General features: G+C 44.4%; 1 protein-coding gene across 3 annotated transcripts in view; it reads left to right on the forward strand.

Annotated features, from left to right (window-relative positions):
* Positions 1-5,219, forward strand: part of Ralgapa2 (Ral GTPase activating protein catalytic subunit alpha 2) — a 269,491-nt gene extending 264,272 nt beyond the window's left edge. For all 3 annotated transcript variants that reach the window (XM_060383131.1, XM_060383130.1, XM_060383132.1), the window contains one exon: positions 2,057-5,219. Coding sequence is in view for 2 of the 3 variants with exons in the window: in XM_060383130.1 (XP_060239113.1) it covers positions 2,057-2,130 (74 nt within the window). In the remaining variant the exon portion in view is untranslated. The remainder of the gene's footprint in view (positions 1-2,056) is intronic.
* The last annotated feature ends 12,753 nt before the right edge of the window (positions 5,220-17,972 follow it).

Genomic DNA, 17,972 nt, shown 5'->3' on the forward strand with positions numbered 1-17,972 from the left:
AGTAGGCAGCCCTTATTCATTGTGCCACACCTATGCACTCTGCAGCCACTGCCTCCCCACCCATCATGGGGCACAGTGAGCACAGGGCACCATTGCAGGGTACAGGTGTGCCACCAAAAAGTCAAGGACTGAAGGAATGCCTGAGTCATGGGTGCACTGGATCCTGGTATGGCTTTGCTCTTTGCCTTTGGCCAGTAGGTCCCTGCCTTTAGGAGCACAGGCCCCTTGCTTACAGAGCTCTGAAATGCTGGCTCAGGTTTACTCAGTGGGACAGCTGGCACTACTCTGTCCATCTGCAGGAACTCAAGCTGTGACTCTCTATCCTCCTTTCTTCTCTGGTAAAAGAGACCAGCATACAGCTAAAATGTTTGCCTTCCAACCAAACGTTAGCAAAGCTTCATTCCTTTGCCTAGTATCTTTAAGCATACATTGACTTGTTTCTTTTTGTTTTGTTTTGTTTTGTTTTTTTTTTTTTTTTTTTTTTTTGGCTTCTTAATCTCAACTAATCTGATCAGAGTGCATGGCATTTCAAACCAGAATACTCTCTGAGGTTGAGTCAGGTTTGCTTCCCCAGCTGCCCTTTGCTCCTTATCAAATACTTCCTACTCCCAACAACTAGGAGATGGAGAGATGTCCTAAAAAACCTGATCCCTGGGGTGAGTGGAAGCTAGAGAGATGCTTGACAGTTAAGAGCATTGGCTGCTCTTCTAGAAGACCAGGATTCAATTCTTACCACCAATGTGGCTGCTCACAACTATCTAACTGTGGACACCAAGTAGCACGTAGACATATATGTAGGCCAAACAAATATAACACTGATCTTTGGGTGGCCATGTCTAGCTGTGCTGCCGATGTTTAAAGCAACCTGGGTTTTGTATTTTTGTTCTGCTAGGACGCAGGGCTGCATGCATGCTCAGCGAGTGCTGGACCACTGAGCTTATTACCCAGCCCTTAGCAGCCTGTTTCTGAAGAGGCTAACAATAGAAGGGCCCAGGACCTCTCTCTTTGCCAGCCTCACTGAGCCTGGAAAGGATGGAAAGGGAAAGCCTGTCCATTGGAATCTGAAAGTGAAAAACCATAGAGTGCATGGGTCAGAGTGTCTCCCCAGGTCAAGGGAACTTGTCAGTATTGATTTCAGCAGCTCTTCCCCAGAAAGAATAAGGCAAGGTCTGAAGATATATAAACAAACACAGAAATGAAAAGATGTAAACAAAATAACCTAAATAAATTAATTTCAAACACCAGTAATGATAATTTCAAAGGCTGTAGTTCTAGAGGAGGAGCCTATTGGGAGAAGGCTCTAGAGTCCAGCTTTTGAAATTTGTCCTATGCACAGGCCACTAAGGGAAGCTTAGAGCATTTAAAAATATATTACAAAGGGAAGGGTGATGAAATGATCCTCTCCTTCGCAGAGTGGCCCTCCGGGAGACCAGCTGACGCTGCAACAGTGGCTGAGTGTTGCAGTAGGCATTCTTGTATTCCTCTGAGCTTCCAGACAGCCACCCTGGGGAAGGGAAGAGTGCAGAGCTGCGAGTTTTAATTTTATTCCTGTTCCCTCTAGTGCTAAATAGCTGCATGCTCATCTGGACTCATTCAGACAAGCAATTTAGGCATGACCTCTAGTCTTACGCCCTTTGGGGGATAACTGAGTAGTAACTCATGTGAAATATCAACATGTAAACATGCCAGGATCCCAGGAACAATGTTGCCATTGACTCTGGCCAGAGCTCCTTCATGGCTTCCACTCCATTGTGCTGCAGTCTGATGCCTTTCTCTTCAGTCTTTACTTCTGTACTAGCCAGAAAGGCTGATCTTATTTCAAAGTGTCACAGATTTGCAGTTTCTTTTACGTGGTAGAAGAACCCAGGGCAAAGACTAAAAGGAGTGACGTGCCTTTGTTGGTGCATTCAGCAGACACCCTCGTACAGCGCACTCTGGGACAGGGAGGACTTCAAACTCATTTACCAAAGACAAAGGTCTCTGACTTCTAAGCACTGCACATACTTCCTTCAGTATGTGGCCTTCGTGACATGGCCATTCTCTGCTTCCTTTTCAGGGGTCTTGACCTCCAGCTTGAGAATGGACCCCAAGAAAATCCTCCATGTGGAAGAGACAGCAAGCCTCGCCTGATTTCCCCAGAACCCTCAATTCCATACTCCAGGAAACTGCCACTGTGCCGCCACATGCAACAAGCCTTCCCATTGTTGAACCCCTGAGGTCAGAGGTGATCTAGTGTGTGTGGGACCTTCAAACAAGGCCTTGTCCCTCTTGTCCTGGAATCTCACCAAACCTTGGGCTTCAGGAGAAGAAAAGAAAAAGTTACCACCAATCAGGAACAAACCTGCTGTCATGGGCAATGGAGAAGCCCAGTCTTAAGGCAGAACACAGTAGCAAAAAGGGATGGGGCCCATAGGGAAGATGCAAAAGGCCCTTGTCTGTATCCCCGAGTTATTTTCCTTGCATTTATATAGCCACACTTGATTCCCAAAAGGGCTGACAAAACAATTGTGTAATCATTGAAGGAATTTCATCCATACTGGTTTTGTTAATCCTTGTGTTAGGATTTGCAGTTTTCTTAAAAATTTCATCATCATGGAAACTGGCTGTCCCCAGGTTCTTGTCCCACAGGAAGTTTTACCTCCATCTCTGAGTCTTTCTTCACCTGGTACCTGAGGCTCCCTGACTAAGACTCTCCTGACAACACAGAGTCCTGCCCAGTCCTGAGTAACAGTCCCACATAGAGCCATCAAGAGTGTCTAGAAATACAGGGCTGTCAACATGATAGCACTAAGCAGTGCATAGCGTCCCTGCTCAGCACAGCCCGGCCCGGCACCACCGCACCAACACACATAATTAGTGCTTGCCCCAGCTCCAGGGCTGAGCAACACCCCCACCCTGTGCAGCGCCCCTGAAGGCTCACCTGCAGCCTTCTTCCTGCCTGTTGTTCAGAGACCAGGATAGGTCTCAGAAACAGTTCTTGTCACATGAGTGTTAGGGTAACAGATTCCAAGCAATTAGATTTGATGTCTGTGTGCGTGTATGCGTATTAGCCTACCTGACTCCAGGGAAGGAGTACTGTGCCTATTAGAGGTGGGAGGGTGGGAAGGAGTTAAGTGTGTACCTTGCTGGACATCTTGGACCTTAGAATCTGGCAACTAAGGGTGCGTTCACAGGGAAGACCTCTGTCCCATCACCCCCCCCCCAACACACACACAGCCTCTGCCCTGGCCCTGACATGTAGACTTCCAGTTGCTTCATTCCATGCTCTGCCTCAGAGAGAAACAAAGTACAGCAGAGGCCACCCCTGGCTGCATGGTTCGGCTACATGAGGCCATTTCCCAGTGTGCATGTCCAGGGTGACTGTCAGTCAGCGCAGGAAAGCAGCTGCAGAAGACAGGTTCAAGAGACTCAGGCGGTCCTCCGTGTGGCTGCCTCTCTCCCTTCCTCTGCTCCCCGTCCTCACATTACTCCTAGCATGCTTGTCTGTCGCATCAGTGCCCATTCTCCCAGAGGAGCCAGCTTTCACATCTGCTAAACAGTTGATTTTTCTGCTGTTGACCTTGGCAGGGAAAGGGGCAGATCAGAAGCTAGACTCATTCTTGCAGTGAGTGGGAACTCTGAGAGCACATTCTAGAAGCACCTTCCAACTGCAGGGAGAGTCTGCCTTCCCGCTCTGGAGGGAGTTCAGCAGCCTTCCATCCCCAGCCCACAGACAGGACCACCTGGAGAGCTGCTTGAAGATCCTAGACAGAACAAGACTATGCAAAGCAAAAGAAAGCCTCTAACCCCTATGTGCTGTTTTCTAAGGGCCTAGGATGTTCACGTAAGCTGAATGGTGCTAGAAGGAAAATGAGATGTAATAACATTACCCACTGTGTCGGTGATACTTCGAGTCTTGCCACACCCACTCTGTGTGTGTGTGTGTGTGTGTGTGCACACGTGAATGCCTGCTTGAGTCTTGGGTTGTTAATAGCTCTGGTGAGGGACATAGAATTGGGGTTGGAGACTCTGGCAACCATGTTCAGTTGGATTCAGCAGTTCTTGTTATTTGGGGTGGAAAATTGAAATGATCAAGTTTGGGGTTGTTTTTTTTGTTTTTTTTTCCAGTCAGAAAGGCAAATATTGTGTTTTCATAATAAATGTCTTTTAGCAAAATTGCTAAGGGTCACTCATCCGGCCAAGGCCCTCCAGAGAGCCACTCATCACATTAGTATTAGTAGGTCAGCCATCTGTAATAAAAGTGTCCCTAATTACCCCAGAGTGTGACCAGACTCCCTGAGCTCCCAAAGGGCCTGGCCAGCACCCGAACTTTTCTGCATGCTGATTTCCGGGTGTCCATAATAAGGAAAACTGATGTTTATAGTCTTTTTGATTAGACTTTTATGCTATTAAAAAATAGTAATCCCACAAATTACAACTTTTTAAAAATAGCCAGACTTTCATCAGGCTGAAGAAATGTATCCTGGTGGGTGACGTCGAAAGGGTCTTCTGCAGCCAGGCTTGCAGCTCTGCGAGCCCCAGGGTGGACTCTGACCGCGTTATGGCTGATCAGTGGGACCCGTAGCCTTACAAAGGAGATCACAGCTCCAGAGAGCCATGCAAACCCTGTCTTCCTGACTGTCCTCAGGTGTCCCTTCCTTCTCCACTGACCCGTGGTGGAGGTGTGATGAACCCTTTAGACCTCTCTGCGTGTCTTACGTGTAGCTGTGTCACTCCCTGCCTACTGAAGGGGGTGTCACATTTAAGGGAAGCTCTTCAAGAAGCACCCAGCCTTGTATCTGCACCTTCTCTCTATGTAGATGATGTAGACATTAGCCAAGCGTCTCCTTCCTTTCAGGTCACAGTGTCTAGTACGTGTAAATAGGGGGAAATGTGATAGAGACGACTAAGTTATAGCATGTCATTTGATTGTTTTGAGGTCTCTTGTTAGTTAACTTCCCAGTGCTGCACATCTAGGTGTTCTGAGGTAGGAGCAGGGGCTCAAACTGCCCCGCCCTGGCAGGAGTGTATGTGTGCACTAGGACACACTCCACAAAGGCAGCCAAGCTGGGAATACACTTAGCTCCGTAATGGTGCCACTCAACTCTAGCTCACCCTTTTTCCTTCTGATTTACTGTGATGATTTCATGAGTTAGAAACACAGCATCTAGGCTCTATGTGTTTCTGACATTCTCGTAATTTGTAGGAAAATAAAAGTTTATTCCACCATCTAATAAAAAGTTGATTTGTATTTTTTTATTGAACAGAGTTATTCAAAAGCATTGTGTAAACTAAAGCCGGCATAGGTGTCCAAGGTGGTAGCTGATACCATTCAGAAAGCTTACACGTACTCAGGAGAATCTGCCTCATGGTTCATATTAAGGAATGTTAGTGTGCAGCCATCAGAGGAGCTGCAGCCTCTGATGACCACGAAGTCAACTTGGTTGCATATGTGGTTCCTCAAGACCCTGATCTGCAGCTGGGAACACCAGCCCTGTCCTCTGTCTGTCCTTACTCATACCCATCCCTGTCTTCATGATGGCAGAGTGGGCCAGTATGGTCTGTTTCTGCAACTGGTATTAAGCCTCACAGTGACCTTTGCCCCCTACTTTATCTTTCCTAGGCATCCACCTGTGTTAGCTAGAGTCCCTGCCCCTAAGAAGTAAGTAAGGTGTATTTGAGGACTTTGTTATTAGGTGACAGACAACGTGTATTTTGGCCTCCTTCTACTGGGGCTGAAGCCAGGGATTAATATTTGCCGCCTTGGGACTCTAGCAGTTACACTGCAGCCTAGTCCATGGTCTCTGAGAGCATCCTGGGCAATGAATTCTCAGGATGCCAAACAACCAGGTTTGTAAACGTCATTCACTTGTTCCTTTAACAAATGTTTGCTGAGTACCATCTCCTTGCAGAACATGTTGGCTTCCGGAGACAGGGTCATCCTGGTGTATGCTGGGAAATGAAGTGGGTAGTGGAGCCTGAATTGACCTGGCTTCTTTTTAGCTTTTAACTGATAATCAAGCGCTTATGTAGTAAAAACTCAAATTCTGAGTTAACAGTGGTACTTCTCGGCCTTCTGTTTCCTTTAGATGCTGCTAAGGAGGAATTGGATTCCTGCCTCATTCTCTCCCAGGGTAGAGCTAAAGCATCTCCATCCCTTATAGTATCCAGGAGGTGATGGGTGCCTGGGGAGCAGCTGGGGAGCTAGAGGAGCCTTGCCGATGGTGTTCTCGGCAGCCCCCACCTATCTGTGGAACTGGTAGCCCACTGCTCTACAGCTGCTCCGTGGAGCTCTGTTCCTCTTGTTAACCATTCAGCTGGCCTTCCAGGCTTCACTGGGAGCTTTCCTCTGGGGTCATGTCAGGGTACCTCTCAGATACGGGACACATGAGCACTTGAAGTGCAAGGCTGTGTCACTGTTGTCTCATAAAGGTTACTTTCTCATAGCAGAAAGATGGAAAGGGCTTGATTCTAGGCACCATGCTTCCTGAAAGAGATTGAGTCATCAAAAACCCTCATCAACACCCTCACGGAGTCCCAGACCATGCCATAGAGTCCAGCTTCCAATGAAAAGGACCATTAGTAAAAGAATGTAGTCATGGGGAGGGAGGGGCTTGTTTTGTTTTGTTTGCATTCCAAGGAAGATGCTTGTTTCTTCCAATAGAATATCTCCTAGTGAGCAGATACCACATTTACAATCTTCACTTCTGGACACACATCCATGATGTGGCTCTGTGTGTGCCATCTAAGGCCACTTGATGGAAACATATCAAGGACTGTTCTTGTTTGCTCTTCTTTCTATGAATGGATGTGGCTTTAATTGCATTTCATTTTCAAATACGCAAACAAAACTCATGGAGGTTGTGAGAAAAGATCACAAAGTAAACTTTGCTGCATGTGTGGTTCCTCAACACCCTGCTCTACGTCATCCCTGTCCTCCATCCACTTCCGCTGTAGAGAAAAAAAGGCCTCAGTGGCTCTCCAGCAGCTCGGCTGTGGGTCCAGCCAGGAGCTGAGTCTCCAGGTTCCCTGGTCTTAGTGCTCCATTCAGCACCAATACCTGTCCCTAACCAGTGCCCGGACTGTTTCTTGGACACTAGTTTTCATGTGCCCGCTGGAGTTTAGCCACCTCTAAACTCCTAAGTCCACACCTGAGACTCTTGAGTCACTGTCCTAGGAGACAGGCTGAACACAGCAAGGTTTTGGCACTGCGAGGATCTGGTTTGCCAGAAATCCGTCCTCTCTTTATCATCTACAAAAAGATCACTTGGAACCAACCCCTACTGGGAATTTTAAAAACCCACCAGATAGCACATTCCTGGAAAGACAGATCACACAGGTCTTAGCAATGACAACAACAACAACAAAGAACGGCACCAAGGTGAGCTTGGTGCAATGTCCACCCCCTGGAAGTTCATTCCCACCTTCCAGAGTCAAAAGAGCCACGTAGTGTTTAGCGCTTGCTACCATTTGATCAAAGTTGTGATTGCCTCGTCAGAGCAGTTAGGGCTAAGAATTCCAGGAAACCACGGTAAAGACACACCAAAGTCCTTGAACACCCCAGGGACTGCTGGCAAGAGGAGTTGCTCAGGCTTTCCACGTGCTGTCTGCTGTAGTGTCTCTCCAGCATGGATGATGGCCCAGCCGAGGAAGGCAAGGGCGTGTGTTTATGGCACACTTCCCTGCCCAAAGGTGCTGTCTTTCACATGTGCTCCAAAGCAGCTGACCAGCAGCTACCACAAAGTAACTACCCCCGCATGGAATCATGGGAAGTGACACATCTGCTAAAGCGTCACAGAAGAGAGCATGCTCAAATTGCATCACTTTTTTGTTGTTGGTTTTATATACACGTAGGCACACACAGAGATAGATAAATAGGTAAATTAAAAATAATTAAACAACTCTGCCTTTTACATAACTAAAGCCAGAAAAACTAGGAAGTCCTTGTCAGATACCAAAACAGAGGTTTAATATCACAGCAATGTGCTGCCTTGCATAGCAGGCTACATTATGTATATGGTTGAATATTCCATTTAGGACATTTGAGAGAGAAAGAAGAGATGCATTGAATGATCTCAGGAACAAGGGCGCCTTTTCCTGTGTGTCCAGGTGGAATTTTTAATCTTAACATTTATGTATCCTTCTCTTCCCCTGTGGCAAAATGCTCATTGAGTTTGATGGACTATTTTACATGAATAGGTCCTGCTCGTCCTCCTCCTCCTTGGTGTGGGGTCCTAGGGTCTGAAAATTGGAGTGTGCTTTTCACTGAGGGTGTGAAGTGTGGAGGGATGGCTATTACGGATCCTGAAAGGTTCTTTTTGACTTCAGAAAATAGCCTGGCCAAGAAAAGCTTTTTTCCATGAATACTCACAGACTGCATTATGCGCCTCGGATGATAGAGGTGAGCACTTTTGATCAATACTCCCCAAGAAACGCTGCCAGGCTAAGTGGGGCCTGAGGGCCTCTGGGAGACACCCCTCCCCCGGAGCTGCTACGCCTCTGCAGCATGCTGCTCAGCAATGGTTTGAGATTCAGCTCAGCCGTCCTCCTAGGCACTGGCAACCTATCCTGTCCTCTGTGTGCCTCACCAGAGATGGACACGCACACACACAACACGCACACACACACCACACACACTCAGCTTTCCTTTGGGAGCATTTTGTCACCTTCACTTAGGAAAAGACAAAGATGAAGGCAACAGGGAGACTTGAATAGGAGTGTCTCAATGAAGGAAGATTTGTCTGCTCACTTAGCATGACTGATACTGCAGTGAAATGACAGTTTGGATGCTGATCCTCAGGATGCGCTGAACATTTTCTGTCCTGTTTTTGCCCCTGTCCCAACCCCCTCTCCCTGAAAATGGTAAGCAGATTACTGAAAAAAAATCTGACATTTTTCTCCCCAGATTCATGCAAACACACAAAGATGCTGTCTTTTATCTTGTACAGAAATAGTATTACATATTATATGTTACTTTGATGTTCTTTTAAGATATACGGTGTCACTGGATGGTGGTGGGGGGCACACCAGCATTCAGGAGGCAGAGGCAGGTGGATCTCTGAGTTCAAGGCTAACCTAGTGAGTTCCAGGATAGTCAGCGCTACACAGAGAAACCCAATCTCAAAACACAAAAAGCAAGAAATGATTTACTATGTCATGGGTGCACATGCCTCTGATTCATCATGACTAGTGGCTTCATATTATCTCTCAATGTGGAATGTAGTTCCCTTGGCCCCTGTGTGAACATTAGGGCAGTCTCCTGTGCTCCCTGTGACAATTCTCCTGCAGTAAATGCCATCACACTTCCACCCTAGCATGTGGCTGCTTTGCTCTTTGTAGATAAATTTCCAAAACTGAAATAAGTGAGTTTACAGCATGGATCTGGAATGTGCTGCAGAGGCTTTTAGATCAAAGGCGCGGTTCCAGCTTCTCATTGTTAGGCTGTGGTAAAAGCTTTGAGGTGGGAAGTTTTAGGTCACTGGACACATGCCCTCCAAGGGGCCTGTGAGACCATGATCTCTTGCTTCCTCCCTCTTTTTTTCCCATTGGAGAGAGACTTTCAGTTTCTCCACGTGCTCTCAATGAGTCACACACCTAACGCACACACAGCTCAAAAGCAATGATGCCAACCAGTCTTCAATCAAATCCTTGAAACACATGAACCAACGTAAACATACTATTGCATGCGTTTGTTTGTTTGTTTGCAGTTTTGTTTTGAAACAGTTTGCCTGTATGGCTCTGGCTGTTACTATCTGTGTAAATCAGGCTGGTCTCAACCCACAAAAATCCACCTGCTTTTGCTTCCCAAGTGCTAGGATCAAAGGTATATAAGGTATATCATAAGGCCCAGCCTGTAAACCTGTGTTTTAAACTTGGCTGCCTTGATATTCTGTGACAATATTGGAAAGTAACACACTGCTCAGAGTGTATGTAATTATTACAGATTTCATCTTCATGTTCAACTCCCAGATTCATACATTAAAATCATAACCTTTAATGTCATGAAAATCAGAGGAGGGATCTAGAAAGGTAAGGGGATTTGGATGAATTAATGCGGGTGAGTTGGGCTCCCATAGTTCATATTCAAGCTATAACAGCTCAAGTAAAGATCATTATTCATGATAGACTAATAGGTCATTTTTAAATTATATACAATCAGTTTAGGGGTTACATTTTTTTTAAGTGAACAACCCTATATCTTCAAGAAAATTCATATTATCCACCAACTTTAGAGAAAAAAAATTAAAGGCAAGACATCTTAACAGAAAACTTTTCAAGAGCTGGAGAGATGGCTCAATGGTTAAGAGCTCTGGTCTTTCAGAGGACCCTGGTTCAATTCTCAGCACCTACATGGCTGCTTACAACTGTCTCTAACTCCCTCTCCAGGTGATCTAATGCCCTCTTGTGGATTCTGTAGGCACTGCATGAACATGCTGCCCAGACATACTTGCAGGCAAAACACCCATACACATAAAATAAATAAGTTTTTAAAAATTAAAATTTCAGCCATTAAATATTTACTGGCCAAAGAAAGTGAGGTTTCTCTGTGTAGCCCTGGCTGTCTGGAACTCATGCTGTAGAACAGGCTGGCCTCTCAGAGAGATCCGCCTGCCTCTGCCTTCCAAGTGCACCGCCACCACCCAACTTCAAACTTTATTATAAACAAACGCTATGGCCTTGAACTCTTGAGTCTCCAATCTTCTGTCCCAACTCCCCATCCTTAGGGCAGCCGTACTGATTTGGTACCTGGCCTCAAAGGTGGCCTCCAGGGGTCCTCATCTCCTGATATCAGTGTCTTTCTTGTGTGGTCCTTCCTACACTGAGAGTTGATCTGTGGGACCAAGCACCCAGGGGAAGCACTGTGCCTTTCAAGCTTAGGTGACAAAGTTATTACAGTCTCTTCGGCCTTTCCAGTAGCTTGCTCTGCGTGTGCTGTAATGCTATGAGGACAGTTACCAGTGCTGTGGCAACCAGAGGCCATGCCAGGGAGCCAGATCAGAAGGCCACCCCTCATCACCATTAGCCTTTCACTTGAACGCAGGCTGGCTTGATGGAGAACTATAACTTCTTCCACCTTTCATTTTAAAAAAAATAAATTTACTTTATGTTATACATACGAGTGTTTTGCTTCTATGTACATTTGTGCTTCACATGCCTGTTGTTTGTGGAGGTCAGAAGATGATATCATATCCCCTGGAACCAGAGTTATGGATGGTTGTAAGCTACTGTGTGGGTGCTAGGAACTGAACTCAGCTCCTCTGGAAGAGCAGCCAGGGCTCTTAATCCCTGAGCCACCTCTCCAGCCCTCATAACGTAAGATCCCAGGACATAGCCCCTCAACCAAGTGTGCAACTTAATTATTGTATTTGTTGTTTCATGACAGTCTTCACTATGTAGCCCAGGTTGGTCTGACTAAACTCACAATCCTCCTGCCTCAGTGCCGGCACTGGGATTGCAGATGTGCATCACCCGTGCCCAGCTGCTCCTGAATTCCTCCATAAATAATTAGGTCCAGTGACTAGCAGCTGCTGTTCTCAACCATTTCATGTTGGGGTGATCTGTTGTTATCTGTCAGAGTTATGCAAGCACACTAATCCCATGGGTAGAACCTGGGACACTGGTTGGATCAAAGCTGAATGAAAGATGATGTAGAGGGTGCATTTACATACAGCAGTGCATCCTAACTGGTTCAGATTCCATGGTGGGATAGTGTAGCCTCATCCTCTGGACCTAGACCACAGGAAAAGGGTGCCATACCAGAACCAGGCCTGGGTTCAGGTTTATGTCTAGAAGGAAAGTCAGACAATCTAGGGTGAAGTGGTCAACATTCATCCTGCCCATCATATACAAAGTGATAATGGAACATGATACTTCCTACACAGCAGAAAAGTGAAGACCAAGGAGAAAAGCTCACACCCAGTGTTCTGAAAAGCCGGAGAAAACTCTGTGCCAGGAATTTATTATATGTGTCAGCCCCAAATCTTGGTGTTTTAAAAACAGCTGCCATCCTGTTGTTCACAAGCAAGACTGTCCAGGCATTCTTACAGGGGCTCTGTCAAGCAAATATCACAAGGGGTTGAAAGAAGCTGGAGTCCTGTTCCCTCCATGTCTGTGGTTGATTCTTGCTCTTGACTGAGCCCCCGGCTTAGTCTGTCTTGGGTTTTCTCATAGTGTGAGGACTGAGACCAAGACAGACCAAGGCAGAAGATGCAAGGCCTCACTTAGAAGCTACACTTAGTGATGTCTTAGTGTTTCTTGTCCTGCATTTTAAGGAAGCATTCACAGAGACCCCTTCAGTCTTACGATAGGAGAGGGATAGGTGCAGACTTTATTATACAATGGGACACATGTAAAGGAATTTTAAGAAACGTTTTAAGGTCAAGCACATTAGTATTATGTGAAACCTTTAATAATAATTTTAAAAAACTCAAAAGAGCAAAAGTATTGAGTTCTTGCTAACACTTGACCTGAATAACTCATTTAATCTGTCATCAAAGTGCCACCAAGCCCAACCTCACTTAGCTTCTGAAATAGACAAGGTTGGACAGATTCAGAGTAAGGCTGAATCACTTAATCTTAACAACAGCCCTGGGAGATACTTAGTTGCAAAGAGGCAAATATAATTTGGCTGAAGTAGATGCATTATTTAATTAAAGGTCCTAGTTACCTTACTTTGTGTCTAGGAGGGTCATATTGGGACTAAAATATTCAGGAACATTCAAATTATCTTACCAGATAGGTCATTTCATGATACTGAACCTTATGATGGCCACCTCTGAGAGACAAATCTCTTTCTGTCTCTCCCCAACATAAACTACACCTGCTACCACCTCCTTGGAATTCCTTTTATGGATCTATGTCTCATGGTTCATCTGACCAGAGGTCAAACATCCCTAATCCAAGAGTAAACTGACTCTTCATAGTTGAACATTGATGTTAATCCTCAATCTGTTTTCTATAACCTAGCATAGGCTAGCTGCAAAGGAGGCAGGAAAGGAAAGTTTGGGAATTGTGCCTTGGGGAGGCTGGACTCATTAGGTGAGCACAGAATGGGTATTCAAAAGCTATGGTTAAAGGAGAAAATAAATCAATGTCCAATACACTGGACATTGTGATTGCTACCTTTTCCCCATTTCATCAATAATAAAATGATCAGAGAGAGGACTAGTAACTTGCTTAAAGCCACACAGCTCTTCACAGAAGAGACAAAATGATGAGAACCTCAACTTTATGTCAGAGAAAGAATGGCATTTCTTTATGCATGAGCTTGTAAAAAGCTTTCACATTGAAAGAGGAAGGGGTATTGCAGAAGTTACAGTTGTGGCATGCTCCTTGATTCATAAAGTTTCATGGGGGGGCAGTTTTACTGGACAGGCTAGGCAAGCGCTCTGCCAATGACTTGAACATGAGATGTCTTCTGTAGGCCTATGTGTGGAGGGCTTGGTCCCTGGGCTTTTACTATATTTTGGAAGGTGCATATTTTAACTCATACCTATCTCTCCTCCTTTCCCTCTTTCTCTCTCCCTCCCTCTTCTTCCCTCCATTTCCTCCCTCTTCCTCTCCTTTTCTCTTCCCTCCCTCTCCCTCCCCTTTCCCTCTCTCTCTGTATCTGATTCCTGGCCATCATAAGGTGAGTACTGAATGGTGCTGTTCAACCATTCCCATCAACCATGATGATCTGCCTCATGAACTGAAACTTCTGAAATCATGAGCCCAAACAAATATTCACTTGTTTCAAATATTTGTCACAGTAACAACAAACTGACCAATGCACAATAATATTTTCTTTAAAGTTTCTAGCCTAGTGTGATGGTATAAGACTGTAACTCCACGACTTCAGAGGCTGATGCAAGAGGATTACTGTGAGTTCAAGACCAGCCTGGGGTACATACAAAACTCTGTATCAAAAAGGTTTCTAGATCTTGAGTATCAGAGTCTGGACTTGGTTTTATACATTGGACACAAATGTGTCTGCATCCTTGTGCTGCTCTTCAGACCTGGTTTGCTTAAGGAATTTTTTTCCAGTCCTCATTCACATTGGTTGTCATGGTTCTGGGATGACCTGTTAACTCACCTGCAGGTGAATATCAATGAGTGATTTCCACACCAAGTGTTTTAGAATCCAAATGGCAAGTAAAGAACCAGATAGAAGGTAGCATAGAAAGCCAGATCAGAGTAACTGCCCCACCATGCTGTTGCTTAAAAATGCCACCATCTATTTCTCTCCTATCTGCAGCCTATTAAAGCAAAGCCAATAATAGGACAGAATCTACAAATTTGGTGTTGTGCAAGTGTGAGAGCCTTTGTTGCTTTTGGAGTATCTTTTGAATGTGTCTGATTTTCTCCTGAATATCAGTGCCATACCCTGCTGGCAGTCCCTGAGTGAGGAGTGAGGACTGAAATAATTAAAGCAAGTCACGCTACACACAGGATCAGCTCCAGAGGACTGTCAGTAAGACTGTAGCACAAGTTTTCATAGGCAAAGCAAAAACAAGTCACATCAATACAAGAAAGAAGTTTGTGGCACTTTCCTATAGCAGATACGGTCCAAGGTCACACAACCAAGTTTTAAGGAATTTGGGGAAACAGCCTCTTATTTCTGTCTCAAGGTGAAGGCCAGGGTGAAAACATGTTTTTCACTGAATAACAAAGCAGCTTGACAAACAAGCAGCTTTCCACAGGTCTCTCATTTTTTATATTTTAAAAGACATAGCTTAAGAGCTATGGAGCAGAAGATTGTGCCTGTCTTAGGTTATCTCTCTTGAAAGATAAATTCTTACCCATCATTGGTACATGAATTTCATCATTCATGCCCTGTCTTAGGTTGAATGTTTCTCAGAGAGATCTTACATGTCTTTGACTACCAACCTCCATTAGGATAGACACTGCAGTTTAATCTTATGCGATCAGCTTTAACATTCCAGAAGGCCTTGATGAAGGTTTTAATTATCATTGGTAGGAGACATGTTCCTAATAAGAGTAATAAGCCAAGTCCAAGTCCTATAACTCTCTATAAAAGTGATGTAAAAAGATGACCATAAGTGCCACAATGCCTGCAATAATTAACCCAAACCATCTTTTAGGTCTGCTTCTCCCAGAAGCAGAAAGACACACACAGTTATACTCACTTATAAGTGGATATTAGACATATAATACACAATAAACATACTAAAACCTGTACACTTAAAGAAGCTAAGCAAGAAGGAGGACCCTGGGTAAGATGATCAATCCTCACTCAGAAAGGCAAATGGGACAGACATTTGAAGAGGAAGAAAACAGGGAACAGGACAGGAGCCTACCACAGACAGCCTCTGAAAGATTCTACCCAGCAGGGTATTAAAGCAGATACTGAGACTCATAGCCAAACTTTGGGCAGAGTGCAGGGAATCTTATGAAATAATGGAGAGATAGAAAGATCTGGAGGGGACAGGAGCTCCACAAGGAGAGCAACAGAACCAAAACAAACAAACAAACAAACAAACAAAAAACTGGGCACAGGCTCTTTTCTGAGACTGATTCTCCAACCAAGGACTATGCATGGAGATAACCTAGAACCCCTGCACAGATGTAGCCCATGGCAGCTCAGTCTCCAAATGGGTTCCCTAAGTAATGAGAACAGGGACTGTCTCTGACATAAACTTAGTGGCTGGCTCTTTCATCCCCTCCCCCTAATGGGAGAGCAGCCCTACCAGGGCACAGAGGAAGACAATTCAGCTAGTCCTGATGAGAACTGATAGGCTAGAGTCAGAGGGAAGGGGAGGAGGTCCTCCCCTATCAGTGGACTTGGGGAGGGGCATGGAAGGAGATGAGGGAGGGGGGATTGGGAGGGGACAAGGAAGGAGGCTACAGCTGGGATACAAAGGGAATAAACTGTAATTAATAAAAAATAGATTAAAAAAGAAATGTTAAAAAACGAAATACAGTTTGTTAGTTTACATTGATAGCAAGAAACATTAAAAGTTGAATCTTATGTAAAAATGTTAACATTTCTAAACAACAAAGCATAAGAAGGATTTACACAGGCAGTTACAGAGCCTCCTGAGAGTTTCTGCAGCAAGCTTCCAAATATAGGTCTGCTGAAAACCAGAATCAGACCAAAGTCCCATAGTCAGTCCTCTTTCCCATTCTTTCTGATTTTGTTGAGAATTTTCCTGATTAATGATTACCAGACCAATCAAGTCCAGTCACATTGTATCTAAAAGGTTTCTCTGCACAATATCTTCTCCTAGGAGGAGAATGTAACAGAGGTGACTCAGGAGCATAAGCCCAATGCAGCTCTCCGTTCACCATCAGGACAGAATTCATTATTGTCAGCAGCAGGAGCATCCTCCTTCTGGGGAACATCTCCCGCAATCACACCAAACTTTCTGGGATCCACCAGCCTCCTTCAGCATCCTGCAGAAAAACACAAACATGCCCTCTTCCCCATATTAATACAGGATCGGGGCCCTGCCATATTCCAGTAATTGGATCTTTCCATTTCACTTGGGCATAATTATCTTTGGTATTAGAGTGCCACAATCGATCAGCCACAGAACGGCCTTGTAGATCCACATTAAAAAACTTTAAAATAAAGAGAGCATGATTAAGATAATTCTGTGGTGTTTGGAGATATAACTCCCCCTTTTTTATTTTTTGCAATTGGTTCTTAAGCGATCCATGGGCACACGCCACAATTCCTTGACCTTGAGGATTATATGGAATATCTGTTTTATGACATATTGATTTGAGCACAAAAACTCTGAAAAGCTTGACTTGTATATCCCAAACCATTATCAGTCTTTATAATGGAAGGGATACCAATTGTAGCAGAACATTTTAAGTAATGACTTATAATGTATTTGGTGGCTTCTCTCCTGTTAAGGGAGTTGCCATGATAAATTCTGAAAAAGTATCAATTGTTACCTGAACATATTTTAGTTTTCAAAATTCTGGGATATGAGTTACATCCAGTTGTCACAAATGGTTGGGAGTTAAGCCTCTAGGATTGAGACCACATTGAGGTACATTAAAATGTTCAGGACAAGAAGAACATGATCTTGCAATGTGTGTGGCAGCTTGTCTGGACTGCTTTCTTTAGCTCTATCTTGATGATGTAAGGCATGAGACTGTTGAGGCAATTCTCACTGAGTTAATCCGACCAAGCATGTGGTTTGATCTGCTAAATCATTCCCTAAAGTTAGAGGTCCAGGAAGTCCTGAATGAGCTCTAATATGCCCTACATAACAAGGCTGTACATAACTCTGGATACTTTGTTGTAGCTGTCTAAATAGATCTTGTATTTGTTTGTTAACTGCATCAACGTATGTTACAGTCTCTAGGACTTGCAAAGCCTTAGCAATATAATGGCTATCAGTGTATAAGTTCAAAGAAGTAGAAGCCATATTTTTAAAGACTGCAGCTACAGCTCATAATTCTACAGCTTGAGCTGAGGCTGGTAATGTTTGCAAAACACAAGTTTGTCTCTGCACCACATATATAGCTTTTCCATTTGAAAATCCATCTATGAATACTGTTGGAACTTGGGGTAATGGCTCTTGTTTAATTATTTTTGGAAACAGAAAAGCATGCTCATTGACAAATTGAACTAATTTATCTTTTGGATAATGATTGTCAATTCGTCCTAAATAATGAACAAAAGCTATGACCCAACTATCTGCATTTTGAAATAACCAATCTACCTGCCGTTTGGTAAAAGGAACTCCAATTAAGGAGGGCTCTCTACCAAAATACTTGGGAGATTCTACGTGGGCCATTTGAACTAAACTAGCCACTGCTTCATAATGTAGTGTTAGATCTGACATAGGAGACTCAGGCAAGTGCATCCGTAATAATGGTCCTTCTTGCCACAATACAGCAGTTAGAGTATAAACAGTAGCCAAAATATATGCACCCCATTCTTTTGAGTAACCTATATATTGAACATGTTGTTTTTCAAAAGCCAATTCTATCTTTTGCAAAGCATTACGAGCTTCTATGGTAAGTTCCCTTTT

Source organism: Meriones unguiculatus, chromosome 4, assembly GCF_030254825.1.
Source record: "Meriones unguiculatus strain TT.TT164.6M chromosome 4, Bangor_MerUng_6.1, whole genome shotgun sequence".
NCBI classification, from domain to species: domain Eukaryota; kingdom Metazoa; phylum Chordata; class Mammalia; order Rodentia; family Muridae; genus Meriones; species Meriones unguiculatus.